The 15,296-nt window shown below is 36.3% G+C and overlaps 2 protein-coding genes across 2 annotated transcripts; one reads left to right on the top strand and one right to left on the bottom strand.

The window, feature by feature from the left end:
• Positions 1 to 5,126: 5,126 nt before the first annotated feature.
• On the top strand, positions 5,127 to 13,084 carry LOC133862964 (lysM domain receptor-like kinase 3). The gene is made up of 11 exons (XM_062298901.1): positions 5,127 to 6,008; positions 7,046 to 7,123; positions 7,791 to 8,090; positions 8,605 to 8,750; positions 8,851 to 8,940; positions 9,047 to 9,152; positions 10,893 to 11,044; positions 11,140 to 11,237; positions 11,320 to 11,467; positions 12,126 to 12,233; positions 12,576 to 13,084. The coding sequence occupies exons 1-11, from the start codon at positions 5,390 to 5,392 to the stop codon at positions 12,738 to 12,740; spliced, it is 2,010 nt and encodes a 669-aa protein (XP_062154885.1). The 5' UTR covers positions 5,127 to 5,389; the 3' UTR covers positions 12,741 to 13,084.
• Positions 13,085 to 13,259: 175 nt separating this feature from the next.
• LOC133862965 (clavaminate synthase-like protein At3g21360) lies at positions 13,260 to 14,994 on the bottom strand. Its single transcript, XM_062298902.1, has 3 exons — positions 14,438 to 14,994; positions 13,900 to 14,153; positions 13,260 to 13,711 (listed from the first exon to the last, which is right to left on the bottom strand). The coding sequence occupies exons 1-3, from the start codon at positions 14,795 to 14,797 to the stop codon at positions 13,351 to 13,353; spliced, it is 975 nt and encodes a 324-aa protein (XP_062154886.1). The 5' UTR covers positions 14,798 to 14,994; the 3' UTR covers positions 13,260 to 13,350.
• Between the last annotated feature and the right edge of the window lie 302 nt (positions 14,995 to 15,296).

Here is a 15,296-nt window from a genome sequence, read left to right as displayed (position 1 = left end):
CGCCGAATTGAGCCAATTTCTCTTCTTTCTTTCTTTTTTTTTGAAAAGAAATTTCATTATATTCATTTAAATCAATCGTAAAACTCTTGTTATATACCAATCAAATGACATTCATTCGGTAAATTAAACATATAGGCTTTCAAAATTTTGTAATATATATAATCATACTAATGAATCTGTAACACTTTCTGAATTTTGACTAGCATAAACTCTAATCATAAAGTTATTGTATTTAACTTGAACTTGGATAATTATAAATTACGTCAAAACAAACCAAACATAAATTATAAACTAAGTTTCATTCTTTATTCGTACTCCATTAAACTTTGCCACTTGCCCTGGTGAAGTGAATTAAGGAAAGGGGCCACATTTCGTTAAAAAAACACACAAGATCCAATTGCAGTGGGATCTCGAGTATATATTTTAAAAAAATAAAAAAAGAAAAAAAGAAAAGAAAAAGAAAAGAGAAGAGAGAAAGATGGGGTGTACCTTTAGCATATCCAGTACGACACGTCCAGTCTGGATGATTGATTGCTTACTAAAAAGAAACAATATGAAAATATAACCTCAATTAGTACCAGGATTATATAGCCAATTATCATATATGACTCAGCCCCATACACGAAATCATTTTTTTTTTCTTTTGACAAATGTTGCCTCTCTTATGTCACATCATCAAAATTCCAACAACTTCCGCGTGGTTCCACTCTACGCGACAGCCCCACCATTCCGCCTAAATTCTGTCCTGTAATAACTACTTCTTCTTCTTTTTTGTTATTATTTTGTTTCCATTAAATCAGTTTTATAATCTTTTATTTTCGTGGAATGAGTCTCATTAGTTCTTCATATTATTGGGTTAGAGGTCATGAGAAGTAGTATGTGACTATTTGTCGATGATTGATTATCTTGAAGTGGTAATTTGTAACAATTTTTCCTTTTTCAGCGGAGGAAATGTTTTTACTTTTTAATTATTCCAACAATACGGAAAGAAAGATCAATGAAAATTATTTTTAGTTTGATCGTAAAAAGTCTCTTTAATTTTTAGAAAACGATTTACGGTTCGGATTTAAATTCTTGATTCTTGTAGACACGTTTGTAGTAATCCACCACCATTGGATATTGGAATTTGTTGATAGGTCGAATTTACTGCTGAAGATCCCTAAATTTTGGCATTCACTCGTCAATTCCGGCGCTGGCAACCACCATCAAATTCAGGCAAAACAGGCCAAAACCTAACCAATGCCAGAATCCGACGACGTCCGGTATTGTCGTCGAATTCCGGCGAAAGTCGCGGGACTCCGGCCAAGCTATATTCCAACGAATCTAGCCTGAATCTGGTTGTTTTGTGCCAGATTCCAGCCAGAATACTGTCGACCATTGACAGAATCTCATCACCAATTATTTTTTGTCGTTCGTGATTTTTTCGTACGAGCCAAATTTTGAAAAATATTTTCAAGAAAATATTTTTAAAAAAATATATATATATTTATATTCGTTGAAAACATTTTACAATGAAAAATATTAGATGTCGAAACAAACCGATCATTTTATATATTTATTTTTTTTGAGTAATAAATCAACTGGAAAGTAATTTTTTTTTTAAAAAAAAAAAAAAAAAAAAGAAAGAAAAAAAAAGAACTAAATTAAAAAGTTTCTCTATTTTAGGGAGTTGTTCGAGTATCTCTTGGCGTTTGCTGCAGGGTAGATCTGACTGTCCCCTGGAAAACATATATATTTATATTTACAGTTGTCTCCTGCCCACGTGCGGGCCTACCCGGTCAATAAAAAAAGTCTCCGAATTTTCTACCCTCGGTGTATCGGCAACCACGGGTGGCTGTTTGCTACATACAGTACTATTGTAATTAACAAGTACAGAAACTTTAAGCCAATGAAACAGAGCCACGTACTAAACCAAAACAAATTTAAATTGAATAATTTATTTGATAATAACTCAAAGTGCACTAAGCTTTTGTGTTTTTCTTTTTCGAACCGTTGGCAACGGTATTTGACGTTGTAGTTTCTGCTTAGTTTTCAGTTATAGACTTGTATCGGGCAAAACAATAGAAAATATTTTCTGATATTTTTTTCAGGGTCTTAATTAAACAATGGAAAATCAATAATCTTTTTTTCCTCAAAAACTACTTTACGAGATATTATGCACTATTTGTTTGAGCATAAAATATTTTTTTATGTTTTTTGGTATTTAGTGCAACCGAAAATGACGATCAATAAGAACTATTTTCAGTTTGATCGTAAAAGCTTATTTAATTTTTGGAAAACGATTTACGGTTTTAAAAATGTAAATTGTTTTTTTAGATTTAAACTCTTTATTTTTGCACGCACATTTGTGAGAATTCGTCACTGTTGGACATTGGAGTTTGTTGGTAGTCTGAATATACCGCTGAAGGTCCCCAAATTTTTATATCTGATTGTCGGAATTCGGCGATACTGGCTGGATTCCGGCCACCATTGTTAGAATCCGGCAATCCAGATTGTGACATCCCACATTGCCTGGGAATGAGAATGTGCTTATATGTATAAACACATTATTCTTGACATAACGTGTTTTAAAGCCGTGATGGCCATGAATCTATCAAAACTCCGCAATTAAGCGTGCTTTTGCGAGAGTAGTATCAGGATGGGTGACCTCCAAGGAAGTCTGGTTTGGGAGAGACAAAAACGGACAATATTGTGTCGTTGAGGGTGGGTCGTTACAAATAATATCAGAGTCATTGCCCAGCCTAAGATGGGGAGAGCGTGCACAAGCCCATTAGGGTTGCTAGCGAGCACCTGCTGGGACACTAAGAATGGGGTGATCTCCCCACATCGCCTGTGAATGAGAATGTGCTTATATGTATAAACACATCATTCTTGACACAACACGTTTTAAAGCCGTAATAGTCATAAATCTATCAAAATTCCTCAGTTAAGCGTGCTTCTGCGAAAGTAGTACTGGATAAGTGACCTCTTGGGAAGTCTGGTTTGGGAGAGACAAAAGTGGACAATATTATGTCGTTGAAGGTGGGTTGTTACAAATGGTATCAGAGTCATTGCCCAGTCTGAGATGAGGGAGAGCGTGCACAAGCCCATTAGGGTCACCAGTGGGGATGCTGGGTCCCAAGAGGGGGTGATTGTGACTTCCCACATTGCTTGGAAATGAGGATGTGCTTATATGTATAAACGCACCATTCTTGACACAACGCGTTTTAAAGCCGTGATGGCTATGAGCTTATCAGAACTCCGCAGTTAAACGTCTTTCTGCGAAAGTAGTACCAGGATGGATGATCTCCTCAGAAGTCTGGTTCGAGGGAGACAAAAGTGGATAATATTGTGTCGTTGAGGGTGGGTCGTTACACAAATTTTGGCAAAACAGGCCAGAATCCGGCCGATGCTAGAATCCGGCGACTTCTGACCACCGTTGCCCGAATCCGATAAAAGTGACCGAAATTTTGTCGGCTAGTAACGGAATCTTATCATCGGTGATTTTTCGTTGTTAGTGATTTTTTCGTATAAGCTAAACTTGTCAGAAAATATTTTCAGAAAAATTATTTTTTTCAGAAAAATGATTTCGTTAAAAATATTTTATGACAGAAAATATTTTACGTCGAAACAAACGTAACATAAGTGTGCTTTCCAATTATTAGATTACTTGATTTATTGATAATGAGTGATTGGTTTAGTGTTAGGTTCATTGATGCCCTCATTCACCTCCGAATGAATGACTTTTGTTCCAATACAATAAGAAGAAAGTGTTACATATATTATTTACAAGTTTTTACTTTGAAGTATATATATAATATTGAATCATAATTTTTATTGTCACGTAAAAATAAAAATAAAAATTAAACACTTGAAAATAAATATTTAAAAATTAAGTGTAGCATTTCTCCTGCAATAATGCACGAGTACGCTGTAAACAATCGGGAACTGTAGGATGTGTAAGCCTACTATTACTAAGCCGTAAGTGTCGGTTATGTAGGGTCAAAGGCATTGGAGTCAACGGATTTTTACCTTCTAACGTAAGAGTCCCTGTTTTTAGTCGTCAATTCGTCGGCGAGTCTCGGAAAATATTGGCGGGACTTTCGTGGGACCCAACCAACTGTCGCGTTCTTGCCAGCTCTTCGCAACTTGTGCCAACCTTTTCCCCAAAACCAGCCTTCATTACTAATCTCGTGAATTTCATTTCCTAAATTGGCCTTACCCTTTCGGGTAATTTGGCTTAAACCCCTATTTCATTTTGGATTATCGGGAAAATTTTTTTCTTTTTCTTTTTTTACCATAATGAGAAATAGACAATTAATAATTTAATGCTAATTAATATTTTAATATCATGTTAAATATAAAAAATAAGAGATGTGTTATATATCTTTTTCTTAACCTTTTATTTTTTAAAATCATCATTATATATGTGGAGCTCACATGAGAGACTCATATGGACCGACAGATATAATAATAATTTTTTAAAATAAAAAGATAAAAAAAAATGACATGAGAATAAGAAAATGAATCATTTTTCAAAAAGTAATTCTTATTGCATAGTTTATATGTAATTTATTTGAAATATACACTCAATATGCTTATGAATTGTGCTACTTATTATTAGTCCATTTGAGTGAAAATAAAAAAGATTAATTAGAATGGGACTCTTCACAAGATATATTAGTTCGAGATATGTTGTTTGTATATAAAGTGTATACCTAGTGCATTTAACACCATGGGACGCGCATTACATGTGGATTTCATGCTATCAAATTCATTGGGTGTATAATTGATGTACAAATAACATATTTTATATTAGTTTTGTATGCATTTAACATTTGAAATAAAGTAATGATAGCAATTATATTTTTATTTTATAATATTGATCTGACAGTCTAAATTTATTTTTTTTTAAATAAAAAAAATATTTAAGTATTGATTAAGACGGTAAAATAATTATGAAGTAAATATATAATTTATAACATTATTCATCATCGAAATAATTAATATAGGAATTAATGAACACAAGGCTAATTTAGTAAAACAGAAAAAAGTAACCCCCAAATATGAAATATCTCCAGGTGGGTGGCTCTGCAAGCCCTCTCTTTTTCTCTGTCTCCAAGTCGCTTTCTCTTTTTACTGTAAGCAGTTTACCAAAAACCAAACCAAATCAGAAAAGAAAAAAAAACATGCTCTGTTTCCAGTCCTCCCAATCCTTCCAAACCACCCCTACGAGGACATCAACCTCTTCCGCCTCTTCCAAGTTCATCTACCCATTATCTCATCGAAATTGCTGTGCTCTCTCTGATTTTTCCTCGAAATTCAGCTCAAACTAATTAGTTCCCACAAATTCATATACTTGTTGTTTTACTCTTTTTCAGCTGATCGAAGTTGTAGCGGCTACCGAACCATGAGTATAGCACGCACACCTCTTTCATTTCTTCTTCTTCTTCTGCTTGTGCCTCCTCTTGTTCATAGTCTGTCTCTGTTTTCGTACCCAACCCCAATGAACTGCACGGATACCACGCGCCTGTGCACGTCGTTTTTGGCGTTCAAGCCCCAGCCGAACCAGACCCTGGCCGTGATCCAGTCCATGTTCGATGTCCTCCCAAACGACGTAACCGTGGAGAAGAGCAGCAGCAACGGCCTCAACTACCTCTTCGTCCGGAAAAACTGCTCGTGCTTGCAAACCGACAAGCAGTACGCGACCAACACCACCTTCACTGTGCAATCCAGCGAGGGATTCGTCAACGACATAGCCATGGAAGCGTACGATGGGCTGGCTTTCCCGCTGCCCAGTACGACGCGGAAGGCATCGGTCCGGGCTATCGTTTCCCTGAGGCTCTTTTGTGGGTGCTCCAGTGGGTTGTGGAATTACTTGATGAGCTATGTGATGAGAGATGGGGATACTGTGCAGTCCTTGGCCAGTCGGTTTGGTGTGAGCATGGATAGCATTGAGCAAGTGAATGGGATTCTGAATCCTGATAATGTCACCGTGGGTGCTCTCTATTATATTCCTTTGGATTCAGGTTGGTCCCTTGCTTTTTCTTTATTCTTGTTGTCTTTGTTTTTCTAATAATGCTTGGATTTGAAAATTTTTGTCGGTTTTGGGTCAATTTCTTGCTTGTTCTTTCTTGTTTTTGTTACCCCTTTTGATTTGTAAGGTTTTGGTTTTCAATTTTTATCTGGGTTTGTTTTGACTTGTTAATTTTATTTTTCTAATAATGCTGAAGATTAGCCCAAAATTTCAAATTCAATTTGTGTTAGGATATGATATGTAAGCATAAGCTTTTAGCATCAGGGATAATTTAACGATTCAAATAACCTATATGCTTCCTTAGGAGGGTTCTGTGAACAGAGTTTGTATTGGGAATCTGGGATGAAATGCATTTTGTAAAATGCCATTCTGTTATCAGAATTCTCATTGAGCTCATAGGTATCTATGACTCTGTGCTGCGTGAAAGGATGTCAAATTGTCAAATTGTCCAATTTGGGGTAATCGACATTTCCTGCTAGAAGAACTGAAGAACTAGTGAGGGAAAAACCAATAAGCAAATTTGTTTCTAGCGCGTAACTTGTTACGATCCTAAGTGTCCCACATGGCTTGAGTATAATCTTAACCTTGTATATATAACCTCTTGGGCACCCTCCCCTTGCACGCCGGTTTTAAAGGGTGAGTTTTACTCGAGATTTATATGTACAATCTTAACCAGATGTATATAAACTCTTGGACACCTTCCCTTTGCAAGTCGGTTTTCAAGAGTGAGTTCTACCTGAAGTCTGTATTATAACTTATCGTCGGTTTTAATATAGTTTTGTATGTTCGGTCTTAGACCAAAAATCCCATTGAATTAATTGGCTAAATGGAGAGTATGATTTTGCAATTGGCTTAACACATTTTTTTATTATGGTCTTTTTCATGATGCATTAAATTTGTTCATGTTCTTTTAATGTCGAAGTTGCAAACTAGACTTAATGTTTCAATCATTTTCATAATAACATGATCAACGTTAGATTCCCCTGCATTTTATTTATTAATTTAATATTTATATTTTACATTTTTTAGTTCCTGGCGAGCCTTATCCCCTTGAGAAAGATATTCCTCCTGCACCCACTCCTGCTCCATCTGTTGACAGTTTCCCAGGTAAGGAATAAAGTATCTTTCTTAAATAAATTCAAACAATTTTGCTAGAATGGCACAAACTGTTTGTTCTATTCCTTCATGAATACGATATATCAAAGATGACAACTAGTCGCTTCAATATGTAATAGTGTTGTATGATTTTGATAAAAGTCAATTGAGTTACAGCTGCCAACTCTAAAGAAGAAATACCATTTTTGGGTCTAAATGTGAATGGAACATTATACTGAGATTTGCCAGAGAATTTAACATTCAAGTGTATGTTGCATATGCTTAAATTAAATAAAGTTGCTTGCACTGTTAATTGATTAGAAACAAGATGAAGCTAATCATGCAAAGTTGCTTGCATGTAGATTCCTGTGGAGGGGACGTAGATATTGGCTATGAACAATGACTAGTATTAATTATGTTTGTTGTTAATCTTGATATTTCATTAATGGCACAGAACATTATATTAGTGATATTCAACTGTTGCATTTCCCTTTTGAGATGGTGGTTTAGAAGTTACTTGGTTTTCTGTGATTCCTTAATTTCTTATTTCTTATTTTGATTTTTGATTTTTTTTGGTATTTTTTGCTTGTTTTATTTTCCCTAAGGTTCTTCCAATTATGCATCAACCTATGTGCCATGCTTATAAGAAAATAACGATTAGTATGCTATTTGTTTGCAGTAAATCAAGTGAATCACAAGGGTCATACGCCATATGGATGGATTGTTGGGGGTTTAGGGATTGGCCTTGCATTGGTTGTATTAAGCATAGTTGTTTGTGTTTCCTTGAGGTCATCAAACTGCTTTACTGAAGCCCGAAGGAGTGACACAAAAGATCCCGATAGCAAAGTTTCTCATAAATTTCATATTCTTGGAAAAAGCAATTTCTGTTGTGCTTCAGGAAGGTATATCTGCTGCCAGTCCAGGGATGAGAAGCAAACCAATGGGGAATCTAGCAATAACCAGATTACTATTCCTAAAGGTATCGTGTCCAAACTACTTATTATACTCTACATTGTATCTAGTTCCTGAGATTTCATTTTGAAGTATCCGTCCAAATGTTTGTAACGTGTATTCCCTGTACTGAAGAAATATATTACTTTGATTGGTATAACAAGAATCGTAGATACCAGCATCATAGGGTTTGTAAGAATGACGTGTGGAAAATAATTCAAAACTACCTATATGGCTTAGCCAAGGACTGCAGAAATGCTAATCTTGTATTTTCTGTATGTTTGCATCCAATATTTAGGGAAAAATAAATAAATAAAGTTGTTTACTTCATATGGCATGGGCGATCCATACTTGTAGATTATTCTGTGTATATTGATTTAATTTTGCTTTAGATTTCAACAGCTTTTAGTAATTGGGAACATCTTAAGCTGGTCCTATGAGCCATGATCATTTGTTCATCTAGCATCTTGCGGATATAGTGATTTCGTTATCATCTTTAAGCTTGGGATGTCTGACTTGTTTTCTTATCTTATTTGTTGCAGCTCTAGTGACCGATGTGTTTGACATGGAGAAGCCTGTGGTTTTCACATATGAAGAAATTTTTTCTGCAACTGATGGGTTCTCTGAGTCAAGGCTTCTTGGACATGGAACTTATGGTTCTGTGTATTATGCCCTGCTTCGCGACCAGGTTTGCAGCTGTCTACTTTTATTATTATAACTTCGATTTCCTTACTGTCTGAAGTAAGCTTACACAATGAATCATCAGTAATGGATTTGAATATTTCTAGGAAGTTGCTATTAAAAGAATGACTGCTATGAAAACTAAAGAATTTATGGCAGAGATGAAAGTCCTGTGCAAGGTTCATCACGCAAATCTGGTAATTTCTTTGTAGATTGAATAAAGATCAATTATCTTTTAGCTTTGTAGTTTGTAACTCTCAGCAATTCAAGCTTTGACACCTGCTCTGGCTTAATTTTATCAAGGTAGAATTGATTGGCTATGCGGCTACTGATGACGAGCTCTTCCTTATATATGAATTTGCCCAAAAGGGTTCCCTTAAAAGCCATTTACATGATCCTCATAACAAGGGTAAGAATACATGTTAATGCTTTGCTAACAATATATTATATCGTATGTTCTGTAAGGATCTAGTTGTTCTGACTTTACCAAGTTTACAGGGCTCATCTTTCTAAAATTTGATAAAAAAATTTCTTATGAGAAAAATTGAGTCTTAATAATTGGAGGATTTGTGAGTTGTACTAGGATGTACCTATACAACTATAAAATAAGAACACAAACAAAGTTATTGCTTTCTAACAAAGATACACAGAAAACTCAAGCAAAAAATATGTTTTGGCATGAATTTCTGGCTCCCAAAATGATTTTTGATATAGATACTCATCTTCAAGTTTTTTTTGGCCCATATGTTGACCAATTATAATCAGAGTTTGCATGAAAATAATATAAAGTAAAGGTTATGAACAAGAATTGCTTATCGTTGTGTATTATGACTTTGAAACACGAGAAAATGCTATTCTCATTGTTCTAGGTAAAGTATCCATCAATAGTAGATGCGTTTAAATATTTGCACAATTTCTCTCGATTAACTTCCTGGTCTTCACATACCATTTCAAAAAACCTGGCTCTTTTAGAAGGTCAAGGCAGGAGCTTGGTTTTGGAACTCCAAATTTGCAAATGACGCCTTATATGCATGAGACTTCCATGGGTATATATTATTAAATCTGTGAATGTTTTTGTTGAGATTTGTATATAAATTTAAAATAGGAGAATAAAACGGAAGTATTAGAGAGAAGAGAGACACAGAATTTACGGGTGGTTCGGTCTTAGACACCTACGTCTACCACTACGAATTAGCCCTAAGGGCTACATTGTACTCATTAACTTTATTGTTTACAATACATAGGTCCTTATTTATAGTTGAATAAGTCGATCTATACAAGTAAACCTTAATTGAATTATACAATGAAACACAAATCGACCTAAACTAGGAAATATAAATCAATAATATTATATTTAGAATAACTTGCAAATAGTCTCGATGACTCCTTACCCAACTTAACTTGAACGTGAGGCATGGCCTTCATGATATCTGATAGTAAATCTCTGACCATAAAAGAACCAAAAGTTCACTTCATGAAGAAAGAAAGACTTGGCATATGCAATACCTGTTGGACAATCTCTAATGGAAACTTTATGCACATTCAGATGAAACACAAAAAACCAAGAACTTGAGCAATCTGACTGAAGCCTTCCACAAATAAATTGAGAAAGTTGAAGACCTTCTGTGTGGTACATCTATACTCTGGCACGCTCAATTGTGATCGAACCAGTTGAGCAAACGCTACGACGGCTAGGACCCGTAGAAAGCCAGTGATAACGTCAAACCCCAGCACCACCTCTTTTTTTCTTTTTCTTTTTCTTAAAAAAAAAAAGGAAGATGCTAGTAAATAATTGGAGTCTAAAGGAAAAGTGGCTCTAATACCATGTTGAGATTTGTGTATAAATCTAAAAAATGAGAATAAAAGCGGAATAATAGCGGAAGTATTAGAGAGAAGAGACACAGAATTTACGGGTGGTTCGGTGTTAAACACCTACATCCACCACTACGAATTAGCCCTAAGGGTCACATTGTGTTCATTACTTGATTGTTTACAATACATAGGTCTTTATTTATGGTTGAATACGTCGATCTATACAAATAAACTTAAATCAACTTATACAAGGAAACACAAATCAACCTAAACTAGGAAATATAAATCGATAATATTTTATTCAGAATATATTCTAACAGTTTCAATTTGCCTGTAGATCATACATCACTTTCTTGGATCATGAGGGTCCAGATTGCCCTTGATGCTGCTAGAGGTCTTGAATACATCCACGAGCACACTAAAAACCATTATGTACATCGAGATATCAAGACAAGCAACATCTTACTTGATGGTACCTTCAGGGCAAAGGTTGAACAATTACACCTCATTGATATCATATGTTAATCTGTGTATACATTTAGTCCATTCCACTAAATAGGCTCTTATCCTCTCTCTGCATCTAGATTTCAGATTTTGGTTTGGCGAAACTTGTTGGAAGAACAGGTGAGGGAGAATCTTCAACAACCAAAGTTGTTGGTACATATGGTTATCTGGCTCCAGAGTAAGCAAATACTTATAGTTGGCTACTGTGGTACTTAACAAGTAGTTCATCTAGGCTCAATTGCTTTCTTGTTTCAATGCAGATACTTGAGTAATGGTCTTGCCACAACCAAAAGCGATGTCTATGCATTTGGTGTTGTTCTTTTTGAGATTATATCGGGAAAGGAGGCAATTATACGAACAGAAGGCATGATGATGAAAAATCCCGAAAGACGCTCACTGGCATCGATTGTAAGTTCTGTCAATGAGGCATAACATTTGTCTGATAAATAATTGTAATGATTCATCATAAAGTATTTTTCATTTAAAATTAGTATTCTACTTAAACCCCATGGGTTGACCCGCTCATTTTACTAAATCCAAAATCTCAAAAGATAAAGATTCTGTAGTAGACTAGCTTGAGTTTGGTCTCATGAATAATTCAATGCCTGTTTCCAAATCCTGTGGTCATTACTTATGTTGCAGTTGGTTGAGGTTCCAATTTTTTTGTAAGATTAAAGCTTGAGACAGGTAATTGCAAAAGCTTCTAGTCAGAAATAAATATTCCCCAACCAAATGCTCCATATCTTTGAGGACTTCATTTCTAAAAGACTCCAAAGTTCCAAGCTAAGGGCTTAAACATGGCATTAAATCTGGTGGGAAAAATAAGTCACATTTGAGTAAGGTCTTCATCGATGTTTATCTTATGCTGGACTTTGATTTACACTGTAAAGTCTTGTATTTGTGAATGATTCAATTTTTTTGCTCTAATTTAGTCGCATATCATTTCTCTCCCTGTATGATTTATCAAGTTGTAGTTCCATAAGTCGTGTTTTCATGTTGGAGCTGTTTTCTTGTGCAAGCATGCATGTTAGATGCTGCTTTTTCTAAAGCTTTCTTGAAACTGCAGATTTTAGCAGCTCTAAGGAGCTCACCTGACTTCATGAGTATGTCAAGCATGAAGGATTACATTGATCCAAATATGATGGATTTGTATCCCCATGACTGTCTATTCAAGGTAATCTATAAATGATCTTTTGATCTCTTTTAGTGTATGTGGTTTTTTCATTTGATGCCCCAGCAAGAAAGAAATGCCAGTCCTATTTACCCGCTAAGTGGTGATTCAACATATCTTCTATAGCTTGGAACCAAGCCTATACATCCTTAAGCTTTATTTCTATATCTAGTTGTCATGCTAGGGGAATCTGGTTACTTTATGTTACAAACTTGCTGGCAATGGAAAACTTATTATTTTCTCTGTTGGGAAATAAGCACTACCATCGATCCGTCAATTGAATTAGAAGTTGCACAATAGTGACTTACCTCTTCATTTTTCCTGTTTGTTCTTCTCTTCATACAGACGGCTATGCTGGCAAAGCAATGCGTGGATGATGACCCCATCCTAAGGCCTGACATGAAGCAAGTTGTGATTTCCCTGTCTCAGATTCTCCTGTCCTCTGTAGAGTGGGAAGCAACTCTTGCTGGGAACAGCCAAGTGTTCAGTGGCCTTGTTCAAGGAAGATAGTGGTGGAACAAGCTTCTATTCAATCCACTACTAATTTTAAGTCTTCCTTTTTTCTTTACAAAAAGCCTTATCTTTCTAGCTATGCGTGTATAGAAGCTCAGGCATTCTACGGAGGTGGTAATTAAGATGGTATTTATATGTCGTCATCCTTTATCTCTCACTTTCAATTTATTTTTTTTTTTCTTTTAAATGTTCAATTCTTTCTGAAGTTTGTTTGGGAAAATTTTGATGTAAAATGTGATGTAGCTGAGGGAGGATGTTGTTGTATTGTAATTACAAACAAGCTATTTGAGTAGCTTAGCGATTATATTCACCTAAATCTATAAATGTTTGTCCTTCACAGCTGTTACTGCTACAAACTTTACCCAAAGATTCTGCCTAAGATGATGATAATGACCAGTGTTGGGATAGATTTTCCAACTGGAACCTTAATATATATGATGCTATATCCATTCAGACTGCTCTCTCTCTCTCTCTCTCTCTCTCTCTCTCTCTGCTTATACAAACTTCTCCATAACATGGCTTAAATTGTACTGATCAATTTATTAATACACACTTCTGCATAACATGGTCTTAATGAACATATAATTTCAAACAACCAAAAACCATGCTATTTGCAAAGTGAAGCTAGTATGCGGCGAGGTGGATTGAATGATCTTCGGGAGTGAAGGACAGCCAAATTATCCAGTAAAAGAACATCACCCTTCCGCCAAGGAAAGGCTACACATTCCTCTTCAAGGATTTTTAGACAGTCGTAGATAATATCAGCCGGTAGCGGTTTGCCATCTCCAAAGGTAACTGCTTTCACAGGATCATTCCTTGCATCCTCCCACCCTGTATAAGCAGCAACCATGCTGTTAAACCAAATCTTGCGCTGCCTCGTCTTGTCATATTTAACAGCTGCGATTGGACCCATTATTGTTTTCGCTGCATCCCCCACCCATTCCAACTTCATATCCAACTTAGCAGCCCTGTCAAATATCTCCATATATTAAATAACTTTTTTAACTGTAAATGAATGAATCTGTTAAATGTACTTTGAAAAAGACCATATGAAGGAATGATCTTGGCCACACGCAAAGTGCAAAAACTTCAAATGAAAATAGGATACTGATCACACATCATTTCAGAGTATCAAACAATGGTTGAAAGCACAAACCTTTGCTCAGCCACCCTCTTGTCTGTGGTCAAGAATGTAGACTTCCACCCACGTCCGATTGGAGATGAAGGGTCGTCGTCCTCCCCTAATACCCGCGTATATAGCAATCCATGCTCTTCCAGTCTTTCAACAAATTCTGGGTACCTCTCTTTCATTCTTTCATACACAACGTGGCTGAGAACTATAGGAGTTTCTCCTTCACTTCCAGGCTCCACTTCACAGAAGAAGAACAGTTTGGAGGGAAACTCCGGAACCTAAACAGAAATCCAAGTTTAGTCCTAGTTCCTACACAACTCTCAACTGAACATACAGTGATGAAAAGCAATGCTTTCGCAATTCGCAGTGGTGCTATTGCACAAACGATGCGTCGTTTTCTGTTTCGGTACCTGGACCAAAAACGACACCCCGTTTGGGCTGCTCTCAGCTCAAAGCTGTTGGCATGTCGTTTAGTTAGTTTTTGTATGTAAACGGCGAGCATGAATGAGAGGCCACTAGTACTACCGACAAAAAAAATCAGACCTCGTTACCAAATTAATACCTGAGCCATTTCGTGGTGAAAAGGAATCTTCTGGTCCGGCGGGGACTCATTGGCCGTGAAAACCCGACCCACCACGCTGGTCCGAGGGGCGGCTCCGCCCACGTAGGGGAGCTCCTCGAAGCCAAAGGCCTCAACGACGTCGTTGAAGTCCGAGGCTGTACTCACCGGAAAGCCCCTGAGGAGTACGGCGCCTGACTTGTGGAGCAGAGAGTCGAGAAATACTTTCTGGGTTTTGATGGCTTGGGTAAAACGAGAGAGAGACAAGGGGGTTTTCGGGTCCGGAGATAGAACCGAAGGGAATTGAATTCCGTTGTAAGACTTTTGGTGCGGGAAGTGGGTTTCCAAGAAAATCTCCGCCATAGTTTCTCTCTTAGTTGGCTCTGTGAACAACTCAGGCGTGGTCTTATGGACTGCAGTGACGTGATTCTGTGGAAGTTTGATCGTGGAATCGATATGGCGTCCAGGTTCAGTGGATGGTGGTTTTCATGACCGGGTTGACAGCGCCTTCGGATATTTAAGCTTGTATTCGGTTGGGAAATATGCCCAGCCCATATTTAACTCATAGCCTTATAAGTTGCAACCGAACTCGGAAATGTAGGCCTGAAGGGATCCATTTTATAGTTGATATTATTATTATTATTATTAATTTTTTTTCTTTTTGGGCATATCAGGGTCTATAATATCACATTATTTAAAAAATTTAAACAATATGACAATATATTTACCATATGTTAACTTATACACTATTAGATTTATAAAGAGAAACTCCACTTACGTCTCTTAAACTTTCGTTACTTTTGTAATCTTTCTTTAAAGTTCAAAAACTTTCAATTTAGTTTATCAAACTTTCAATTTTTTG

This window comes from Alnus glutinosa, chromosome 3, assembly GCF_958979055.1.
Source record: "Alnus glutinosa chromosome 3, dhAlnGlut1.1, whole genome shotgun sequence".
Lineage (NCBI taxonomy): Eukaryota > Viridiplantae > Streptophyta > Magnoliopsida > Fagales > Betulaceae > Alnus > Alnus glutinosa.
The sequence above is the reverse complement of the archived record's forward strand: the minus strand, read 5'-3'. Positions and strand labels throughout refer to the sequence as shown.

Bases quoted from the DNA above. Each gene is read 5' to 3' on its own strand.
- LOC133862965 (XM_062298902.1), bottom strand. From the start codon at position 14,797: ATGGCGGAGATTTTCTTGGAAACCCACTTCCCGCACCAAAAGTCTTAC. The intron at 14,154-14,437 runs GTATTAATTTGG...ATTTCTGTTTAG, and splicing joins TTCACCACGAAATGGCTCAG to GTTCCGGAGTTTCCCTCCAA. The intron at 13,712-13,899 runs GTTTGTGCTTTC...GATATTTGACAG, and splicing joins AAGAGGGTGGCTGAGCAAAG to GGCTGCTAAGTTGGATATGA.
- LOC133862964 (XM_062298901.1), top strand. From the start codon at position 5,390: ATGAGTATAGCACGCACACCTCTTTCATTTCTTCTTCTTCTTCTGCTT. The intron at 6,009-7,045 runs GTTGGTCCCTTG...TACATTTTTTAG, and splicing joins TTATATTCCTTTGGATTCAG to TTCCTGGCGAGCCTTATCCC. The intron at 11,238-11,319 runs GTAAGCAAATAC...GTTTCAATGCAG, and splicing joins TATGGTTATCTGGCTCCAGA to ATACTTGAGTAATGGTCTTG.